The following is a 24,379-nucleotide window of genomic DNA, read 5'->3' as shown; positions in this document are numbered from 1 at the left end:
GTTTTATTCTTTTATTGTATTCTTGAAGAAAAAAAATGGGGGTTTACTTCCCCTTTTAAAAAACACTTTTTGGGGTGGGTTGGAACGGATTAATGGCATTTCTAATCATTTCAATGGCGAAAGATGATCTGAGATATTAGTGTAGTCATGGAGCGAATTAAACTCATATTTCAAAGCAATGTATTGCTAGGGTAAAATGGACAAATAACATTTACAAACAATTTGAATGAAATGAATGCAACTTGAAATTTCCCAGTGAGGAGGACTGTCCTGAGCGATTTGAAATATGTCACATGCAAAGTCTTGAACCGACAAGTTTGAATTCCCTTCAAGTCATTGCTCGGGTTTCTCATGTGACTGGCTCACATGAGCCTAAGCTTCGTTCCAATTAGAGGGTACCAGAGCGCGTGTGAATGAGTGAGTTTAGCATGCAACTGCACTGACCTCCCCAGGAACTGGACCTCTCCGCGATGGTGGTGTGGAATGGACATGTACCGCCCCAGATCTCCGTGTGGTCTGCTTACGGTGTAATTGGCAAACAGCACTCTACAAACACATTTGGTGCCCATTGATGCATAAATGCTCCGTTGGTGACACTAATTACCATATGTTCATAGTATGCCTGTCAAGACTATGCACGCAGCTTGAAACATAATACAGACAAACAAGTATCGTACACGATTGAAATTGGTAATAAAAGAGCAGCGCTGTGTGTGCACAGCTGCATCTGATCAAAGCCAGCGGAAAGACAAATCTGTGTGACAAAGGTAAATGGAGAGGAAAAGAAAACAGTACATAACCAGATTAGGTGGTTCGTTCAGCTCTCGGACATACTTAATGTTATATTGACAGGTTGCCGCAATTGTAGACTCTGATAGGACATGGTCTGTGTGTCTCTCTGTTCTTACCTGTTCCAAAGGTCATCATCCTCTCCTCCCCAGCCCCAGAACGCATTAGGAAATCCATTAATCTTATTGAACTGTCCCACTCTCAGGCCGCTCACACCGCCAAAGAACTCATTATACGGAAGCCTTTGAGGAACAATTAAACGTATATTAAATGAGTATCAAACATGAGCCGCACTTACTCGAGACCCCCCCCGAGGAGACCGTATCTGGGACTCACATGTATGAGTACTTGTCAAGCTTGACCGCAAAGTGTCTGGGCATGTCTGTGCAGCCATAGTAGTTCCTGTCATTCTCCATGAGGTGGTCCACATCATGGAAGACCAGACAGTCCCAGTCCAGATCCTTCATGGCCTCCTTGTAGCCCACATTGAACAACATGGCTCGGTTGAAGGGCTCTGTGCCGGCCTGAATGGGGGATTGAAATTATTTAAGTGGCGAAGGAACACATGTGGCTGCTCATTGTGGGAGGATTTATAGCAACCTGACTAGTGGCTGTCATCCTCGTGAAATTTAAATGGAGGCCTTTGACATCCCCCACAACAAACGCATTTAGCCATAAAGGTCACATGACTGAACCCAGAAAACAGGTTGACGGACTTCCTGTGTATGCCGCCATAACTAGCATAACAAAAGGTTGATGAGAAGATGGTCAATGATGACAAATAATTACGTTAAACTCTAATTACTCTATATTGAAGGCAATTTGGACCAAAACTACAAGAAAGGCCATTTTTTTCTGACACAAGATAAGTGAAATGGATAGATGGATGGAAAAAAACTTAATTTCTCCAGAATGTATCTTCCAATTTTCAAATTCCTCTGTGTAGTTAGGCAAAGTATGCATCATTTTGAGAAGTCTTATCGCATTGCTAACTCTTTGGTAGTAAAGCTGGAAAATACCTGCTCTATGACATAAAATCCAAACTGGAGCCTCTGTTTCTGCAGCACTGGCACAAGATGTCTCAGGAGGATAGGAAGGTGCTCGTGTCGGTTCCTGAATGGGACTAAGATTGCCACCTAAGGCAAACAAAGAGACATGACTTAACACGCAGGTGTGCTTGCAACAAGGGAAACATTTGAAATCTCATTTGTGCGTATGAAGCAAGGCAGTCTCGGTCGAAAACTGCGTTATTGTTTTTACATTGGTTTGCAGGTAGGTATTCAAAACTGCATTTTGAGCTTCCTTTGAAAATGAATACTAAGCAAACAAACGTCACATGAACAAAAAGCACTTGGTTTGTTGAGAGCCAAGCTTGTTCAATTGGAGAGTGAATGTAAAGATTTGTTTTTCGTACACTCTCGGGGCAAATTAATGAATAGAACAGATGAATGGCATGCAGGATTGCTGGTTACAAGCAAATGGTAGACCTCTTTGTTTCATCAATGGAAAAACCCACTAAAGCAACCAGAAGATTGTTTGATTGAGAAATTGCAGAGAAATTGATGATGGGGATGAACAAAAAATATTCACAGGCACACCCTTCTTCTGCATGTCAACTTGTTTGGCTTCAAATGAAATTATCATACAGAGAAAATCAAGTGTTCTCATCAAGGGCCGACTATTTTATACATGCATTTTGGTGAATGCTCCCCCGCAGTGTGTGGTGACATACCTTCCAGCGAGGTAAACAGTCTTTGGGCTTCCAGTGGCCTCCTGAGGCCAAAGTTGTTTCTTCTTGCAGCAGTGATCTCTCCACATCCTCCAGTGACACTTCAGTCATATTCACCTCCAATCTACCCTCTGTGTTTGCGGGCAAAAAAAAAAAGTTTTGCATAATATGAAACCGTGGAAAGAAAAACGACAAAAACCAATACGCGTTAATGATTACAAAAGGTGGTTAGTGAATGAGCACGTAGGAGGGAGTGAGAGCAAAGTGATTGAAACGCTTTAACGGTTCAGCCCTCTGAAGCATAATTAGGCACATTAAGTTATTCCATGCAATGGCAACATTTGTATTCATCATCAATCAAACCTGAAATTAAAACACCATAATTGCAACTCAATAGGGAATTTTTTTTTACAGTGGTCAAGAGGTATTTGTTAGAGAGAGTAATGAGAGCTGATAAGGAAATTGATAATTATGACACCCCAAAAACACCAGAAAGAACGGATCGGGCTAAGTGGCAAGAAAAGATAACCCGTACAATGAATGTTTGAAGAAAAATAAAACAAACTCAACAATGAACTTACTCATGGAGGGCAGCTTCTCAGGGCAAACTTGTGAGGGGAGGTACGTGAAGCCCTCAGGGAGGTATGCAGTGGGAGGAGCATCACTCTCGCTCATGTTGAAGTCATAAGAGTAATCTGGAAAAAGGCAATATTGTCAATCCTTGTCTTTACACAAATATTCGTGCATGGCCCGTCCACTCCTGACGGGCCTCAGGGTAGAGAGATTTGTCAAATACCTGTGCCATTGCTGTAGGCACTCCTCACCACCTGCTCCAGGACCTGAGCACCGATATTCTTCACATTTTCTCTGATCCGGATCCCTCTAGCTTGGACCATGAACACGTACTCGTTCACTTTGGAAAGAGACAAAGACAAACTTTAGGTTTGAGTTTCCAGTCCATGTGTTTAGTCTTAGCACATTTTCCAAGAACTGATGCTGCCGTCCCACAGACATCAGAAACTATATAGATACTGTATTTTATGTTTTCATTTGTTAACATTTTGGCAAGTAGAGAAAAGAAAAACTCATTCAAGTTAGGAACTCATTCCTAACCTTAAACAATGTCTGTAACTGAAAAAGACTTGACCAAAGAGCACGTTAAACAGCAACAAATATTTAAGTAAAACTTTTCTGATCATTCTCGCATGCAGCAAAGTTCGTACAAAGGTGTGCTGAGCATGAGCTTGATCCATCCGGTATTGTAAATCATTTCTTCTAATTACAACTATTTTCTGCTAATATTTAACAGTACAATCCTCATTACAAGTCGGAGAACCATTAAACATTATCTACGTAAGTGTTATTTAAACACGGTAAGTAAAACTTTTCTGATCATTCTAGTGTGCAGCAAGGTTTGGATTGTAAATCATTTCCCTTTTAATATTTAACAAGTCAACAACTACAATCTTAATCAGCGATGAAGACAGCGTGGTGGGGGGGGGGGCACAATAAGGAGGAAACTGAACTCTACACAAATGGACTGGCTCCTTTCGTAATGCATTGCAATGTTAGGCAACACAATTCATCTGACTGTGAGTCACCAATGATGATTTGTAATGGAAAAAAACTAACTAGAGAAAAGGTAAAACAGTTTTTTGTACATTTTCACTGTAAATACTGCAAGCATGAGATCATCGCGCCAAGTGGTGGAAAAAACAGGAAGGCAGGTCTTTCGTCTTACAGGTGGATCAACAAGCAGTAAATCATTTACAAAGGGGACACCTCCCTCTCTTGACTCTTTATGACAGGTTGAACCCATGATGTTACCGTGACTGGAAAGTCACTAGACTGTGACTGAAAATTACCCTGGCAAATTGTTAAAGGTTCAGTGGAACAGCAAAGTAAGCATTTTTGTTTTTGTCTCCGTCATCTAAATTCTAATATCAGATCATCAGCATCCTATGACTAGGTACTACATGACTGTCTCAAAAACAGGCTCATAAATAGTGGAAGCTGTGACCTCTTAGCCACAACTCTTTGAATCCTATTTTGACTTCTCTTATTTGTTGTTTCACTGGGGAAAAACATGCTAGCACAACACTGCTGAATTGCTTCCTCTGTGAACCTGCGATTCAGCACAATCCCTCCACCACTAATCCAGACCAAGCAATCCCAACATGATGCACACCCCTCCATGAATGCAAGTCCATGTATTTGTGCATGCGCGTGAGTAATACCGCTGAGCTATAAATCCACTGGATGTGATTTGTCATCGGTAATTGTATTACCGTTTCCATCACATTCATCTTGTTCAGCACAAAGTACCTAGCTTACGGGACTAGACACTCATGGTTACACAGTGAATTTAGCAGAAGCTAGCAGCATTCAATGGGTATCATAAAACTCATATGAATACTACATCATTCGTGACAAACTCCTGGAGCATCACCGTTAAAATGTCTGATAATGGTGGTCTCTCTGACATGGATGCGTGCAATCTCTTTCGCTGATGACACTCTGTGGTGCCATATGATGGAAAATTGCTCAGAGACTTCTGGCATGTGACCCAGTCCTACAGGCACCAACCTTCTTGTCCTTCCCTTGCTTGTGAAGCATACGGAGGTAGTTCCCCTGCTGCTACATACATGTGAATGCTAGGGATGGACACTTGGTAATTTACTCAAGTTTGAAAATTATGAATACGGATATACAACATTGTATGAATACTGTGTGTGTAACATTTAAATCTTGCGTACTTCCGGCGCTCGCGCATTAAGGTCTTGATGGGTAAAATTGGAGATTGGCGAAAAGATTTTGCATATTGTGATTACCGTATTTTCCGCACTATAAGGCGCACCTAAAAACTTCCAATTTTCTCAGAAGTGCTCCTTATAATCAGGTGCGCCTTATATATGGACCAATATTGAGCCACTACAGCAGGCGTGTCCAATGTCTGTCCTGCGGGCCAAATGTATATATCTTATATATGGACAAAGTTTTAAAATGGGCCATTTGTTGAAGGTGCGCCTTATAATCCAGTGCGCCTTATATAGGGACAAAGTTTTAAAAAGGGCCATTCATTGAAGGTGCGCCTTATAATCTGGTGCGCCTTATAGTGCGGAAAATACGGTAATCGATCAATTCCACAAATCTGCCATAATTCTCAACAGTCAAATAAACCACAAATAGGTTTTAACGTCCATTTGCAGTGACTGCAGCATCATATTGCAAAGTTCCACTACACTGTAAGCAAAGCAAAAGGCCTGGTCAGTGTAATGCTGCCTTGAAAAATTGTGGCCGCTCCTCTCCAAAAGGACAGTGACTGTATTCTTTCAAGGGTCGGTTGAGATTGCGGGAAATTCTCTTACAGGAGACAGATAGTGTCAACATTTGATTCAATTTAGAGCAAAGCAGCAGAGACACATCACCATGGAATGAAGTAATGGAGAGTGCAAGGCATTGGAGGCTACAAACAGTGACAAATGCAATTAGACACAAGAGACCTGGCATTCAGAGGAAGAAAATGCGGCAGTCGGTAACAGAAAGTCGCTTGTGCCAGACAGTACTGGTAAACGGATGCGTATGCTTACTACTGTACTGTACATAGATTCTTGACTTAATTGAAGGGATGTGATCAAATTGTATTATGCAATGGCATCTTGGTTTCTGTGTTTTTGTACAGTTCAAATTTGCAATTCCATTCAGATTTTGTAAATTGGCTCAGTTTTTATACAAACACATAACTCGGCCACTCATTTCCCGGAATTGAGCGCCTGCACAAAGCCTCCAATGTGTTCGTGACTCAGTCTGAACCTTGTTTCCTGTTCAGTGAGCATCATTCCGCGTGTTTATCCCAAGCATTTTGTAATGTACTCCACTGTTATTGCACTTGTTTATCGAATACAACTGCTAAATAAGACATAATCGGGCCAAACAAAGTGCTGCGTTCCCTTTAATGAAGAAATTTACACACCCAGTACGATAGAATTAAAGAAAGAACTTCTAGCGAGGTACGAAACTAGTGTGAACATGTCTGATTTTGGCACACTGTGTGGGAAATCCAGGGTCCCAATCAGTTCCATCCTGATGAAGAAAAAAAATAAATCAAAGAAACTGATGTTGCACGAGTAAAAAATGAGAAAAGAAAAGAGATCGCAAGGTGAGGAACATCAACAAAAGAGTTAGCTAACTGCCGACAGATAAATACATAAAGCCTTTACTGTACTGTTTGCGAAACTAGCTATTCATGAAAATATATATATTCAATACTTTCAGAGAATTCCCTTTTTGTCAAAGTTTGTCGAAGAGTAATCTTGAAAAACCGTGGTTCCACTGTACTACATGATGACTGACTACACAATCCTATCTCGCATAAAAGTAGACCTTGAACGACCTTGCGTGCTCTAGCTTGGACAGAACACACAGTCCACATGCCAAAGCACCACTCCACCTGTCTGCCCATCCCTTCTTTATCATCTTTATCGCCTTCATCTCTCTCTCCTTCCCTGCTTGCGTAATGTCATTTCCAACACGTTGTAGTAAATCTGTTTGAACCCACATTGAATAATCTAAAAGGATTGGCCGTTGGTTTATGGCACAGCAATTTGCGCTGGAACAAGGGTTCATCGAAAACCGAAAAAGCCAAACTACCAGGAAACAAAATGACCCTTCCCCCACTCACTGCCCCGCAACCCCACCTTCATTTTCCCACTGAAAGGCAATTAACTCCACATTGATAGCTCAGCAGTGCTAGGTGATCGGCCCCACTCTGCTGGCTCACTGATAAGAGCTGAAAGGCACTTTTTCCTCCCTGCATGCAAACATGGGGTGACACAAGCACACTCCCTATACATGCACTCCCCAGGTTTCAGGGATTAAAGCTGTCACTCTGAGAAATGGGCCATTTTTACCGCCGCTGGATATCAGTGATGTCCACGGACACCCAGGAAGTAAAGCAACATGACTGTCACTATTCCCAGTGAACACTGAATGCGTGTTACATCAGACTAAACCTAAACCTAAACTAATGATACCCATCGGCAAAGTGACACTTTAAATTGGCCACACCCTATTTCAATACCTTACGGGAAAGTAAATAGTTGACTACGCAACACATGAGCACAAAACTCCTAACGTATTAATCTCCAGAGGATGTTTAGGATAAGTTGTTCTGCATTTCTGATAAAGCTTCTTTTTAAACAAGCACATGAAATATGCCACCATTAGTCAGAAATGAACTATTATTCATCTTCCTGAAAGGAGACAAGCCTGTTATTGCCTCCTTTAACCTTCTGTAAGTGATGTCGAGAAAGCCTGAGGCTGGAGTGGATCGATGTACACACACACACACACACACACGTGCACACTACACACACACACACATGGATCAATGTAAAAATGCACATAGTCTCCAATTTTGCTGAAGCAATCAATGATTGACTGGCAAGTTACGATATTATGACCGAACACCTATTCAGCATAAATACCTGCAGGTATGATTCAGCCAATCAGATCAGTGTATTGTCCAATTTTTCATGATTTAGCATCATCCAGCTATTTCACTTGCTTAAAACCAGAAAATGGACGTTTACCGAGCAGTTCCTTGCTGCATCGTTGAAAAAATGCTCATACTGTATCTGTTGGCCAATCAGATGATATAATATAATATAATCCCACTGTCTTTACCTTGATTCTTTGGCGCGTGCTAAATTTTAAAAGTACCAAGTTCACCATCCTCACCCACAACCACTGTCACAAGTAACGTAAAGGTTATGTAAGCATTTACTGTGCAGATAAAGCATTCCCCAGGGGGGCATTGTGCGCTTACTTTGGGAGACATGTGCATGAAATGGCATTAAGGGTTCAAGTCAGCCAGAGGGGGAACAAGTCTTGAAATGTAATGAGTTCAGAGGGGAAAAAAATAGAGCAAAAAATATTCAAAGAAAAATATAAATATGACCAGGCAAACTAATGCCACTTACTGTGTTTACTTAAAATTTATGATGTGTCAAAATCTGCCAATTTAAAATAATTTCTATTTTTTTTTTTGTACTTCTTCACTGGGGTTCACAGAAAAACAGAAGACTGCCAGTATTTCTAATTATTATGGATAGAGAATAGAGATAAATCAGAAAATGTGAATTGACCGCATTGATAACGCAATAATCACAAGACACCAGTCACAAAGGAAGTCTATAAAAGTAATTCTTTCCTCATGTGGTTCACATGATATAAAAGAAGTAGTCGTAATCATTGTCACTTCCCAGTCATAAATAGATCACGAGAGTTCTTCTGAGACCCTTTAGCACTGGGCACACACGGTCAGTACGTTAACTAAACTTCGACAAAAAATTCAAACCAGACTTCTAACAAACCTCCATCCTCAAATGTGGATTAACATATTTAAGACTATCAAGCTGGAAACCGAATTTCTCTTCCATGATCTTTTAAACGCCTCAATCCATGTTTTAGTATCAACACTGAACGCCCAAGCAAAGAGGAAGTGTGTAGTGGTTCACAAGGAACTGAATACTAGTATGCTACAATGGCTAAGGAAGTCAACATTTGGAGTTATTTTAATGAAAGAAAAACAAGAGTTGTAACTGTGAAATTGTGATTGAGCAGGGGAGACTATTCAAGTATCAAGAGTCGTAGCTTAAACTTGAAATGACATTTTTCTGAATTTTGAGAATCCAAGAAAATTCTAAATAAGACCAACTTGTAAGTCTGACCCTTGTTACCCTAACAAAATAAAAGAAAGGTTGATTAATATAACAGATTATAAAAGCAATTTTTTTCCCCCAGTTGCCTCTGGTTTTCATGATGGGCCACCTGTATATATAGAAGGGGTCTTCTTCTTTTAAAGGGGAAGTCAACCCCCAAAAAAATGACATACTATATTGTGTTGTATGTGCTCCCACTTGTCCAAACACGGCATTCTGATTAATATCACATTTGTAGAATATGAATTAAGCATAAACAATTATCCATTTGCTCCATCTTATCTCACCTTCAGAAAACTGGCGAGCTGTGATTGATCGTGACCTGAGACCTGACAACTGCGAAGTCATTTTCAGGCAACGGCAAATGGCAAAATGGCCGACCCTGAGATGAATAAAAATGAGTGGATTTTGATTTTTATCTCATGTTAGAAATGAAGAACGCTACCTCAGGCATTCAGCTACCACACTCACGAGACGTACAGGGCTGTAAAGACATCCCTTTAACAGCTCTGTTTCTACCCATCTCATAAATCATCAGGAGATTAGCATCATCACCAGCACCAACCAAATTTACTAAGCATATGCATCTGGCACTTCAGAGGGAAGTGTGCAAAAAAAAAAAAATCAAGAGAGCAAGAGGGCCCTCTTCCCTCTTGCTAGGGTTGGTATTGGTTTGTGTTTTCCGCATGACGCAGGAATTTTGGTCTTTGGAGTATGGAAGTACTTGTATGTCAGGCTCCTCAAGTTTAACTTGAATACAGTGATTTCTCCAGATTATTTTCTGTCTCTATGCTGAAAATGACACAGTCTGTATATATACACAAATACGTCTGTATCTGTATAAATCCTTCAACTCGGTGGAAACAGTCATGCTCATAGACGCAGCAGAAAATCATACTTTTGGAGCGAGGAGGTAACCTACTTCGTTATTTCTGTAGTGAGTGAAATTAATATAATGTGTTTCATTTATGGTAGAAAATAAAAAGCTGAAATGACATCTTTATGCGTCATGACGTCAATGTGTGTCGTGGTTTCAATTGGGGTAGCTTCGTGCGAGTAGCGTGTTCTGTTCAGGCATGTAAAGGCATTCCTAATGTTTGCGAAACCGTCATTTTGATCTTAACCTGAATATTGACTGCACTGATGAGAAAAAAAACATAGCTGGCCCAATGGCGAAGGGATTCAAAAGCACCGCAATTACATAAACATTGGCTGTGCAATATATACAGGCGATAGAGGAAATTAAAACAAAGAGACGGATACTCTGAGCAGATGTCCCTTTGACAGGTTTGAAAGTCCAGATCTGACATCAGCACTTATCACAGTCTCTGGCATCAGGCCTGCTTCCTGAGAGCCTCCAAAATATACTCATCCCCCCCCTTTTTTTTTTGCTTGCCATTTTCTCTTGGCTGGTCACATTCATTCATTAATACAATTTTCATTTATCTAAAGCATCTTGCCCTTGTTCTCTCCTATTGTCTTTAAAATCAACAATCACAAAGTCGCTAGTAGTACGGTGCAGGACTTTGTCTAATCAAGCAGAACAATTGAAAACTATTTTATATCATCATGTTTGACAAATGCTCAAAAAAACAAGTACAGATTTTTAATCTCATTATTCATTTAAAAACTGATTTATAACCGTTACCTTCTCCACTTCAGCATTTGGCTTTTGGACCAGTGAATTAAATGTTTGAACATTGTCGCATTGCTATTTAACCTGATTTGTCAGCTTCCTTGGTACTTCCACTGAGTTGAGCAAAGTACCGGACCCATAAAAGTGCTGAGCGTCATGTTCTAGTAAGCTTCTGACACCATCACGTGCATTACTTCTGTGGTTATATGAGTAGTTTCAGGGTCATCACAGCAATAAGCACCTTTAGTGACTTTGCCAGGAAAAATGAGTTCCCAGTTTCGTATGGCGAAATATACTTGATGACTCACTGACAGTACGTCATAATCATAAAGTGAAACTGCAGCAAGAGTAGGCATTCGAGTTGCGACCCAAACTACAAGTTTTACGAGTTTTTCCGATTTGCTTTGCTTTCACTTGAGATCGGAAACTTGAAATACGAGCGCTATACGATGTCAGTGACTCAACTCAGATCAGAACAAAAGAAATTTGGATACTGTGTGTCAGGGGAGCCCATTGCGAGGCTCTCTCCAGCCCATTTGATATTTTCCTCCTCCAACACACCACACCCTAAAACATGTATTAAAAACAACTCAAGTTGTGTTAAATATTGGACCAGCTAGGTTGTTTTCCCCCAAACCCATTTTATATAACAATTGGATTACCTTTTTTTGCAAAACAACCCAAAATTGGATCAAACTGACCCAACTTCCTGGTTCAGTCCAATTTTCAACCCAACAGTTTTAAGGGCGCTGGTTCAAGTAGGCTTAGCAGAAGCCTGATAACGATTCTGATGATTTGAATGTTAGAGGAGGGACAGTTCAAACAAGCTAAAAGAGGGGCTCTCGAGCACCAAACTCGGGCACCCCTGCTGTAGTATGTTGTGATGTGAAGTGCAATTAAAATATAGACTGCAGTGTGATAAATAACAAGCACCCATCAGAGCAGGGACATCGTATCTGCTCAGGCCCCGAATACTCTGCTGCACCGCAGTCCATGTGTGCTTATCAGCTTACTGTGTGCATTTGCGACCCCTCCCCTGAGTCATCATGTCTGCTGAGACGTTACACGGCACACAGACCAGATGCGCTGAAAGCTTGCACATGGACACTGCAGTGGTGCCAGGACCCTTTGGTTTTTTTTCCCTCTGCTGTAAGCAAATGGTAAAAAACAGATCAGAGGGAGGGAGCGTGAAAAATGGAATAAGGTAGACAGATTGCAACTATTTGTGTGTGCGTTAGACAGAGAGCGAGATGGAGAAATGCACTCTCTTTTCCGAGCACAAACTCAAGTCTTTTCAGCTGTCGCTATTGACTGCATCAATGAGCAAAAAATAGCCTGCACCAAGAGATGTGGGGGGGAAAACGAAAAGCGAGGTTAACAGAACTGACAAGTTGCTGTACTCAATATTATTTCTGCACCAATTGAAAATACAAATATATCAAAATGCCTTGTTGCTCTACACAAGTTTTTAAACAATTATTTTGTTTAGAACAGTATAAGAGTGCGTTATTCAATTTTTTTTTTTTTTTGCAATGATATGCTGACAAAATCTGCGAAACAAAGGTCATGAAAGGTGAACCGCGAGCGAGGCAACACTATTTAAGCTCGAGTTGTTTAGAAAGATGTCAACAGACTGTCAAGCTCTCTTCCATCTTCATTTGTATGTATCCCTGCTGTTTTTCTAGAGTATTTTTTTTGTATTCTGCATCCAGCTTTGTACTGTTATTCAATTGAATTTTTGTTTGTATAGACTATTTTTTGACTTCCGTGTCCTGTCTGTCAATAGTCACAGAATGTACATGGCACACATTTACAAAATGTTTAGATACATGTACTGTATGTAAGTCTACCATAATTATTGATAACTGGGTTACTAATCTCCTTATCTAAAGGGAGACTAATAGTTGTGGTCAAGTATGTATACTGTATATTCAATTGCTGGCACAAAGCTGACACTTGAACACTTGTTTAGGCGGAAATAAATCTAATTGCCACATGATCAATTGCAGACATGACACTTTCATTGCAGAATACTACTCCATAGAATGTTCTTGTTTTGACTGTTGGAAAAAAAAAAACTGTTTGCCATCTTACAGGATGGTGACAGATTTCTGGCAGGACTGGGGCCACCAAATAATGATTCATTCTTGCAGGGGCTCTGCATCTCCCTTCTGTCGGCTCATTTCCGCTGGCATTTGTATTTGGCAGGTACCCAGAATATTCTCCACATTATGGTAATAGCTGGACTGCTGCTACGGTACACGAAATACTCAGGAAAGACCCACGGTACACACTGTGTAAACAGACAATGTAAAGAATGTCGTCTGACACATGCAGATAATGCTCTAGTATTTTACTGCTTGTTTGCCACATTTTGTGGTCACTATTGTTTATATCTGCAACCTAACTTCCTATAAGGAATTTCTTTATTCATTCTATATGTTGTCAATGTAAATATTAAAATACCATATATTGGAGTCTTTTAAAGATCCAAAAATATCCATAGAATTTAATTAGCAAAGTTTGTATCAGCCTCACTAAAAATTCAAGTATTTAGTCACGTATGAACAAATACAATCGTTTCTTTTACATATACAGCACATTGCGATTGCGGGAGGGCTTAATTTCATTTTCACAAATTTGTCCAAAAGGGTTCAGTCGATTGATCGGCTAATCTCAGTTACATTTCTGCTGTGGACACAGAATTGGAGTACAGCAGGTAAAAAAAGTTTATTTTACACTGCACATTAGGAGCTGAAGTTTTTGTAGGGGGAGGATGCATGTATAAATATAATAAGGGAGCTAATGACCAACCACTGAATGTGAATTTTACCATAATGCGGATGAACATCATCTTTGTCTATTATTCTATTATGATTCTTGAATTTTCTAAGCGGTCTCCAGGGTATCTTATACATGCGTAGTCTCATGAATCTTCCAAGAACTCAACTAATTGTTTGTGTTTGCTGCCATGGCCAATACAAGGTGTTGATCTTGTTACATTGCCACATCCATCCATGCATTTCCCAGCTCTCTAATTTGGATGATTGGGTGTCAAGTCTCCACACCTTCTGCAAACAGTCCAGGCAATTGGAAAGTGGCAGGCAGAGTAGATATGGGGGGGGGAGGGTCGAGGGTCATCTTTTACATGTTTTGTTGTACAACTAGCTTAGTGGCTCAATGATGCTCTGTGCACATAACAGCCTCAGCAGAGAGCTCAGAAGTGACTTGTACATATGGAATTTTGTTTTTTTAATCAGCTCGCCATACAGTCATCACATTGCTATTATCCCATGCATTGGGTTTATACATTACTGACCTCATCACCTGGGATATATGCCAGATCATTTACGGGTCAGTTTGACCTCAAACACAAGACCGCTGTTACCATGGTAACAGTCTCAGTAACAAAGGCAGCTCCAGGCCAAGTCAACAAAGACTGGGATTCTCCTCAGGATGATTAGGTTACATAAATGATTAGAACGTGAACATAAGAGCTTTCAGCCCACCCTTGCACTCCCCCCTCAACTCTACACGTAGACCAGTACAAACAGCGGCCCGCCTCTTTCCTGGATCACCTCTAGTGCACTCGGCCACACCATCTGTCCGTGGTAAGAGATCTTGATAATAGGGGTTGGACGAGTGTCATCTTACAGACACTACTACTATGAGGAACTGAAGGATGCTGCAAGGTTGTCTTTGCACAGAGTTGGGGAATTTGGATTGTAAAACCCGTGATGAAACTGGAGGAAGTTTCATAGTTGTAGGCACATTTTGCACAAGGGGATTACGAGAACGAACGTATCAAACGATGCTTAACGGTATTGAGTAAAAATAGATGTACGTACATACTACTGTGTTTGTAGAGGGTGAGAGATCTTTTTTAAATTTAGTTAAATACTTGATTTCAAAAATATAAGATTTTATTCCCAATTATTATACACTGCAGTGTTTCAAGACGTTTTAGAAGTTTGATAGAACTTGAAATAGTCATCTGTCGAATTTGCGGCATTGGCAGGTTGTATTTGTTGAAACCGAAAGCTCAAAAATATGTATCTTAACAGGTTAAGTAACATTTTAACAATGACCTCATTTAGTAGCAGCTTGGTAATTAATATAGCTGTTGAACTGCTTCTGTTTGAATTTCTTTCCAGAATGTCCAAGTAACCTCCCAGAGTGTCTGTTTACGGATGTGAACTGCCTCGCAACCTTTTTCACAAAAACTATGTTTTTATTTTTTTATTTATGTTATTGTTTGGAGGCTTGTTTAAAAACATGATATGTTTAGAAATGGCTGTTTACAATTAACCAATCACATTCCAACTTGTGTTAAATGGAAGTTACCTGGCACTATTTAAAGGGCTCCTGATTGACACTTTAAAAAGTTCAGTCCTTCTTTGCTGTTTTTGACATTTTTTTTCAGTATAAATCAATTTCCAAGGCATATAATATACTATACTAACATACCCTTGGAACACAGCAAAGACAGTCCTCATCAAGTGGGGAAAATATGGCAAAACAGTAACACTACCAAGAGCTGGGCGTCTCTCCAAAGTTGATGAAAAGATGCGAAAGAAATCTTGTCAGAGAACTGCTAAGAGGCCAACAGCAACACTGAAGAAGCGGCAGGAATTCCTGGCAAGTACTGGCTGATTAAAACATGTGACAGAAATCCCCCAACCTTTCACATGTCTGGGCTATGGGGTTGGCCAGCTGCGTTTTGTAGATACTTGAAAATTCTTAAATGGATGAGGGAACTTCTATACATGGTTCAAAAGATGTTTGGCAAAAATAAATCTGATTATCACCAATATAACTCCATACTTTCAATCAAGACTATTTTTTGTTAGTTGAAACTGGGGCCTTAGTTAAGTTAGGAGGAATTATGAACAGTTTGACATAGCACTCAGAGTTAGCACAAAACCTTCAAGATTCTGTGAGAAATATATAGATCAAGGGTGTCAAACTTTTTTTTTTCAAGGGCCGCTTTGTAGTCATAGCTTCTTTCGGAGGGCCATTATGACTGTCAACCCAAATAAATGTATGAGCACCTCATATTATATACAGTAAAAGCTATAAAACAAACTGACAAATAACTCGTTTTCAAATCAGAAGAGTAAAAATTGATCAAATATTTAAAAATATATATATATTAAAAGTGAAGACAATTTGCAATTCTAGTAATGACACGAATTTGATGCACAATTTGTCTTTGCGGGCCACGTAAAACGATGTGGCGGGCCGTATCTGGTCCCCTGGCCTTGAGTTTGGCACCTGTGATATAGATGAAGAGGAACTTAATCATTTTGCACGACAATAACCCATCACACGAGTCCATTTTGCTTAAAGCAAACAATGGAAAATACTGTTTACGTGCGAGCAGTTCACGTCGGTAATTGTGGTTTTAAGGGCCGGATATACACATACATTTAGAAGTGAACTACTCCAGCATGCTGTCGTTTAGCTGGTCGCAAAAACAACAATTTAGCTCCACTTTGACAAAGAGCAGGTGAAGTGAAGATCTAAAAAGTCCAGTTTGTCCTCCGAAACAAGAGGCTGGGTGTTAGGCACAAATGACTGCTACTGCAGTATCCTTTGGGATGTTTGCCCAGGTCATCATGGGAGCGAGGATAGCAGGTTTCTATGGTTGCAGTGACAAGAAATAAGAGTTAGTCTTAGTTGCGAATAAGCCCTGCGGGAACCATAGCAACTGTAGTGAAAATGTCAAACACTAGCCTTTCATGCTCTAGCCACAAGAATTAGAGTGATTAAAATGGCATCCATTAAATTCACTGTGTTGTCCTTTAAAGCCATGTTGTATTTGTTATTAGGGGTGCCAGTTGAATTTTATTTTATAATTATTTTTTTTAAGGCTTCTGTAAGAAGTTTGATTACGCATTCCATACGTTATCTCTATTTTGACATTCCTGTGACCATTGTCATTTGCAAAAGAACCTTGTGAGGCAGACGAGAGAGGGATAGCCAGAGGCCTCTGGGCTGAATATGTTCTGCTTGATAAATGCAATAAATCATCAGTGTGCCATCATATGAGCACAAGTTTTGCTATAGAAATCTGATCATAAACACTAAGTATAAAATGTATCATGCAAACACACCATTTCACCATAGTTTCCACGAGGCAGTAATAACTTAACATGGCTATAAAACTTGACAAGAAATGCAACTTTACAAGGCTATGATTAGAGGTCAAGACTCTACATCGGTAATGTTTTTTGGGGTTTATGTTGTAAACGGTGTTACTCATCAATCTAATAAGGAACCAAAGTTCCAAGTTAATCATTTACCATCCTTAACTAAGGCTGGGTCTTTCTAAAGCATCAAGACCATGTCTAAATACTTCTGGTCTTGTTCCATTTTCTTCTATTGCGGTGTGAAAACTGAGCAGCCTGGAATATATCTGTCTGATCTTTATTGGCTTGTTCTCTTTTAGTAAACTACCACTCCACCGCGAGTGCCAGTTCTTACCCAAATTAGGATTCAAATGCTTTTGAGGAGGTGAGGAAGGTACTTTCAACAGGACAGTCAGTCATAGGTAGATTAAACAATCACATACCGTATGTGCATAACAAAAGGCACCAATGTGTTTTGTGTGTTTAACCAGTTAAAAAGAAAAAAAAAAATTGGTAACCTGAAATGAAATATGCCACAAAGACAACAAATCTGCCTGTAATTTGTCGGCACAACATGAATCATAACCGACAAGCCTATTGTTACCACAGCAGTCCATGCTGATAGCGCTTGATAAATCATTGCAATATACCATAAACATCAGTAAACTTTGAACCCAACTTAGGTTGATTCATCTATGATCCATTTGTTAGGCCTGCCACATAATTGCTACCGCTACTTATGGTTCGATAAATGAAGTGTTTTTTTTCTCCAGGCCCAACAAATTCTTATTGGCTACATTCTTTCCAAAACCTCTTCAGAAGATTACGTTTGAGATGACCATCGTGGAAAGGAGAAGATTGTTTGTTGTTAGCTGGTTGGGATAGGAACCAGGCAACCAGGGGAGAGGAAAGAGAAAGTGGTGGGCTTCCAATAAGGACAGGAAAACCAGCAGCATTTGACACACATGCAAGAAATGTACACTGTAAGCAAGCAACATACGTATATTGTGATTCATGCAAGTACACAAATGCACACAACAATTAAAACCTGACTTGACATGATATTGTTCTTCAATGTTCAGATTATGGTTTAGTTTTAAATTTGCATTTCCAATTCTGGTTAAAATAAAGTTGTTTTTATGAAAAAGAATTGACTCTCTGTCTTTATCCTCCGCTTTCCCCGGATGTGGAAGTGTGTGTGCACGCATCTGTGTTCGACCCTATAAATAGAATTTGTGTCTTCCCTCGCTTTTGCACCAATGGGATTCTCTCATGTTTCAATTAAATAAACAGCTGCAATCGAACCCAGCTGCGGCCCGCATCACCGGCCTGCATCAGTCAGCATCCACGCTCTGGGGGCAACACAGAGGCAGAGCGGAGCGGAGAGGGCGCAGTGTATGAGAGTGTGTGGCGACAGACAAATGGAAAGACAGGGGCAGCCTGTAAAAGGGAGAGACAATAGAACTAAGCTGTGAAAGTGGGGCATTCTGCACTGAAACCACCTGACTAACAGGAAACCCCACTCGAGTTTGCTGGAATCAACTCCCTCTTGTACAATCCCAACTGAAGCAGAGCTCTTTCTTGGCTATTGTCCTCCTTACATTTTTATCCATTTCTCTTTGAATTCCTTTGCAATGTCCTCTGACACACAATCAGTCCCTCCTCAATTTTTCACATTATATTGCTCGAAAATTCAAAGAAGTCAGTTCTGCTGGATGAGCAAAATTTGGTAGCATGCACAGTACCCCACTCCGCTTGGCCTGGCACCACATTCGACAGCATCCGTTGCTTTTCCATCCCAGCAGGCGGAGGGCGAGATCAACTGCCCATTCAACACTTGGACCACTTGCCACTGTTTTTGGGTTGAGCAAACCGTTTATGAAGCATTTTCAGTGTCCTTGCTATGACATTCTTTGGTTGAGGGTATCTTGGTGTTTCACACCTTCACTGGCAGGACATTGACAACAACCCCACTGATATTTTACATACGATATTAGCACGATTACTGCTGACCTTTTGTTTCCTGCTACAACCATGAGGAGCTACTGTACGAACATGAGGACCTACAACTAGAGGGAGCTCGGCCCTCCAATGTGGGTCATCTTGAAGGAGATGTGGAGAGGGCTCATTGGTGCCACAATGCAGTCAAGTTAAGTAAGACAGATGATTAGATGGAACGGGAGAACTGAACAGATATTTTTGTAGGCGTGTCACCAAGTATCACTGTTGGAAAGCTTCAATTACTCCATTACCGGAAAAACAGCTTGTAGCTAAGATAAGTGACGTCATATACTGTACTGTGATAGCGAGATCATTATTTCAGTGTCTCAGTCGTGATATCTATGAGCCTGATGCACTCATACTAGTCATTGATGACTTCAATCTTGACTGTTCTCTACTAACAGCTTCACATTACATGTAGAACAAGAGGGCATAAAACTCAGCATCCCCTGTTGCCAATATGAAGGGAGCTTGTTGATATTTTAATTAAGAAATAATATTCATCCGTTGTGATTTGAAATGTTTTGCTTCAAAAGAACCCATTTACTGCACATGGTCATGGACCTCACCTAATGAGTACCGCATTTTCTGCACTATAAGGCGCACCGGATTATAAGGGGCACCTTCAATGAATGGCCAATTTTAAAACTTTGTCCATATATAAGGCGCACCGGATTATAAGGCGCACCTTCAATGAATGGCCCATTTTAAAACTTTGTCCACATATAAAAGATATATACATTTGGCCCGCGGTCCGGACTTTGGACACGCCTGCTGTAGTGGCTCAATATTGGTCCATATATTAGGCGCACCTGATTATAAGGCACACTGTCGGCTTTTGAGAAAATTGGAGGTTTAGAGGTGCGCCTTATAGTGCGGAAAATATGGTACACTAGAAAGACACAATGGAAATACGAGAGCCTTTCCAGTAAGCTTTTCTAACCTAAAGAAAGATGATGTTACTTCAAAGTAACTCATCTCTGCTAATTTTCTTGATGGGCCTCCGCCTGGCATCCTGGGTGTAAAAAAACTTATGTAGCTTTTAGTAACAGCCGGAGAAGCACTATCGCTCCTGGTTACCATGTATAATTAATCGTATGGTGCTGCTGGTCTTTGTTCAGTTTTGCTCTAACCCCCAGCACTCCACGTGACCATTTTAGTCCTGCACTCAAAACCCAAGGGGACGGAATTGCCCATAAAAATGGGACTTACACAGGCTATTCCTGTTACTAATGTGTCTTCCATATGAGAATTGATTCGACTATCGATTGTGTTATCCACAGCAGGTAAAAAGCGACAATGGATCTATCGCAATTTTGATGAGTAAGAGAGAAAAGTTTTGCTTGGTCTTCTTTGTGGATGTAATTGTAGTAAATCAAATATGTTCCGCCTTACAACATCACACCCTGCTCCAACAATCAATTTTAAAGACCCTGTAAAGTGAGTTTGGAGATTTGTTTCTGAATACATTTACATTTTTGAAGATAATTGATGACAAAGCAAAACTGAATTGTGGTGGTATAGAATTGAACCGTTTCACCTCACTTTGGTGTTCCTGATTTTTTGGGTGGGTGTGGCTAAAACACTTGGACAACTTTCTTCACATCAGTGGTTATCCGACTTAATTGCAAGTTACGTAAGCACCCATCCTACAGAGGGGCGATCAATTGTGAGGAAGTCAATGTTGCGTTCTCATCAGAGTTTGTTCAAGGTCGCAATCATTCGTCAAATGATCTGCAGACATTTGCCTTGTCACAAAATAAAGCACTAAAACTGTTGACGAACGTCTAGTGAACATTTGCGACCTTGAACGGACCCCGACGAACGCTGACGTGAACGTAGTTGGAGTTTCATATTTTAAATCAAATTTGGCAGTGTTGCAGAGAACACCTTTCTGAACACATTTTAACATTGCAGGGACAAAAACACTGTGTTTTTAAATCGATTTAAAATTTTGATGACCATCAATCATTGCAGGTGGGAAGAATATTGGACATTGAAAACGCGTGAACAGGATTGTTTTCAGGCTTCTTTACAGCTGATCATGTGAATCCGGTTTGTTGCAGGAGGAAGTCATCGAAAACAGGCAGGAGACCGGCTCTCCAGGACCCGAGCTGAGCATACCTGATTCAGATGAATGATAGCCAACTAAAGCAGGACAGCTTTAGCAAGAGTGCCTTGTTCAGCCAGCACAACCGGATATCCAACCAATGCTGACTCAAGCAGTATATGGGAAAAGGCTCTCGCATGTACATTGTGTTTTTCTAGTGTTCCTTTCACTGGTACATTGTGAAAAGATTTTAGAGAAGAACTTCCACAGAAGTGTCAAGTGTGGCATCTGTGTTTCTACATTAAAGAGGAGAATGGGGAAGGTTACAGGCCAATTCAGAGACCAATAACGTGAGAGACTACATAGCAGCTCAGTCAGCTCTTGGGTGAATTCTAAATAGGAGAAAGCGGCGAGTGCTTTCCCGAGGCCTAGCGACCAGCAAGAATGGTTAACGTGAGCGGTGAGCGCTTCCCAGAGCGCCCAGTGACCAGCGAGAGAGGCTGACACAAGCGGTGCACGCTTTCCTGAGGCCCAATGACCAGCGACAGCAGCTAACGCTAGCAGTGAGCGACGGCGAGTGCTTCCCAGAGGCCCAACGACAAGTGAGGGAAACTAACGCGAGTGGCGAGGGACGGCGAGTGCCTCCTCAAGGCCCAGCGACCAACGAGAGTGGCTAACGCTAGCTTCTCAGAGGCTCAGTGACCAGCGAGAGAGGCTAACGCAAGCGGCGAGCACTTTCCCAAAGCCCAGTGACCAGCGAGAGCGACGAGCGCTAGCTGCGAGTACTGGAGGCCCAGTGACTTTGCCTAATCTCCATTAAAATCATGCCACCAAAACTCTGAACTAAAGCCTGTGGTCGACACCAACATAGGTAAACAAACAACAATAACAACAACATAGAGATTCTTCTAAACCAACAACAAAAACATTTTTAAGGTTATTTTCAAAATGATCCGGGACTTAAACAATACAAGACTTGATAATGTCACTAAAAATGAAAGGAACTTGTGCCTCAATAAAATCAGCACGGAATAAAGAATTTACTTATCTACCAAATGATATACTCATAGTTCATGCCCACACAAATACACCAAAACAGCAACATGTCCAGCACAAATGAATAACTCAAAAATAAACTTGTAAATATCAGAATTACGTACTAGCAAGAGAGACTATTACCATGCACTATTGGAGCAAAACAAGAGCAATAAACCAGAAACATGGAAAATATTAAATTCTATATTAGTTTTTTTGAAAAAATAATTATTCAGATTATTTTATGACAGATAAAAATATTATCATTGACAAAATAATACATATAACAAATGGATGCAATAATGATGTTATTCGTGTTTGGAGTAATTTAGCAAAAGCCAATCAATAAATATGAAACTAGCAAATTTATAAAGAATAAACCCCATAGTATGTTTCATAGTGCTATAAATGATGTACAAATATTAAATGTTTTTATAAGTTCAATACAATTTGATTAATCATATCCAACCAAGTGAGAATTGTTGTGCGTGTCCGATATGCATCAGTCCGTTGAGTTTCAACAGACTAATAACTTCTCAAAACAGGAACCGTGATCAGCCCTTGGTATTGCATGAGATAAGGTCTGGACCATGGTCTAAGATTAGAGAGACGCAGTTCTAGGGCTGCACAATTAATTGAAAAAAAAATATCTATTGTGATATTTTTCGATATATTGTGCATATCGCAAAGACAGGCAATATTTTTTTGTGTAATTGCATGATTTTATATAAATTTGACCTGCCAGATGCAATCTTGCATAGCCATCCAATAGTTGAACATTACAATTTATGAGCTAAAAATACACTGAGCTTGTTTAATCGGCCATATCAAAGCATGTCCCTGTCATTCGATAATAAAAATATTTCTTTAACTACATGTTAAATATCGCAATATCGATATCCCCATTTGCACATCACGTGTTTTTCCCAATACCGTACAGCCCGAACTGACAGGCGCTTACACACATTGAAAAAAATGCAGGGGGGTTGTTGTACGTATGATGCACGTGACTTCCCGGTTCCTGCAAATGATAAAATTGGTTATATGAATCACTTGACTGTCGGAATATCTGTGTATCAAACTGGTGCTGAAAAATATCGCTTAGACCCATGAGTCATGGTATAACCTTTTGAACACCAATATGCCGTGAGTCGCGTTCGGTATTTGCCTAATACACACATGGTCGAATTAGACTGTTTAGCGAGCCTCCCAATTGAAGCCAAAAGCATTTGGAGCTCTGTAATCATAGTTAGGCCTGCTAACACCAGCCGGATTCCAGTAGCCAGTATTTATATTATCAATGTGATCACAGTGAGGTATGCGTTATTATAATTTGTCATTATCATGATGGGTTTGATTTCCATCCAGTTGAGGATCATCATCATCATCATCATCGAGATTGGGAGCTGATGAGGCTCAGCCCATATAGGCGCATGTCTCCACTCCCAACGACACACATGATTTAACCAGCCGAATTCACCCTACAAGATATCATCAAATTTAAAAATAAGAAAATTTCTTTAGACTTACCGATACCAGGAGCGGAGTAGATGAAATACAGTGCCGAGGTTGAGAGCGAAAAAAGGAATAAAAGCCCAAGGTATGACCTTCTCCGGAAACGCAAATGTGTCGGCATTATACAGGCAGCAAAAAAAGCACACGGTGGCACGTTTGCGTTATCTACACACAGCCAGCAGACAGAGCGGTTCCGATGTGTCCAGGTGCTGGAAGGTTCGGACACTGGTAGGCTTTTAACGATCCGAGCGGTGTGGTGGTGTCGCTCTCTCTGCGGCTTCGCCGAGGCAGCAGGCGGCCAAGAGCACACGTCGATTTCCACGGCAGGTTGACAACAGGAGGGTCCTCCGGTAATCAGTCCAGTCATACGAATTCCATTCCTGACAGGGGTTGTTTCAGCTCTAAATGCGTCTAAAGTCCGAGGTGGAAATCATAAAAACCCATACACACAACACACACGCACGCACGCACACGTACGGGAACAACGGACTTTGGCGGTGACAGAGCGAAGCAACCCGGCGGCCTTGTCGTTTTTCAGTGCTGGGCCATTATTTGTCACGCTGTACGTAGATGATGGAACTCGGCCGCTCCTGAGCTCTCTCTGCCTCCCAGCCAGCCAGCCAGCCTCCCTGCCTGCTTTACCTTGCTTGCTTGCCTTCCTGTAATGAGCTTTTTCCCGCAGGAAAATGAGCAGCAGCACCTCAGTGGGCGTAGACGCCGAGCAACACTGCAACGTGCCTTTAGCGTATCCACCGTGCACAGAGGGGAGGG

General features: G+C 40.8%; 1 protein-coding gene across 1 annotated transcript in view; it reads right to left on the bottom strand.

Moving 5' to 3' along the window:
• Positions 1-24,357, bottom strand: part of b4galt5 (UDP-Gal:betaGlcNAc beta 1,4- galactosyltransferase, polypeptide 5) — a 30,110-nt gene extending 5,753 nt beyond the window's left edge. The window contains exons 1-8 of the mRNA XM_049752254.2: positions 23,624-24,357; positions 3,315-3,431; positions 3,100-3,213; positions 2,522-2,649; positions 1,809-1,925; positions 1,126-1,313; positions 909-1,031; positions 445-546 (exon numbers count right to left, since the gene is read on the bottom strand). Coding sequence (XP_049608211.1) covers positions 445-546; positions 909-1,031; positions 1,126-1,313; positions 1,809-1,925; positions 2,522-2,649; positions 3,100-3,213; positions 3,315-3,431; positions 23,624-23,975 — 1,241 coding nt within the window. The 5' untranslated portion in view covers positions 23,976-24,357. The remainder of the gene's footprint in view (positions 1-444; positions 547-908; positions 1,032-1,125; positions 1,314-1,808; positions 1,926-2,521; positions 2,650-3,099; positions 3,214-3,314; positions 3,432-23,623) is intronic.
• Positions 24,358-24,379: the final 22 nt, after the last annotated feature.

Source organism: Syngnathus scovelli, chromosome 2, assembly GCF_024217435.2.
Source record: "Syngnathus scovelli strain Florida chromosome 2, RoL_Ssco_1.2, whole genome shotgun sequence".
Classification (NCBI taxonomy): Eukaryota; Metazoa; Chordata; class Actinopteri; order Syngnathiformes; family Syngnathidae; genus Syngnathus; species Syngnathus scovelli.
This window is presented reverse-complemented; position numbering and strand designations above follow the sequence as displayed.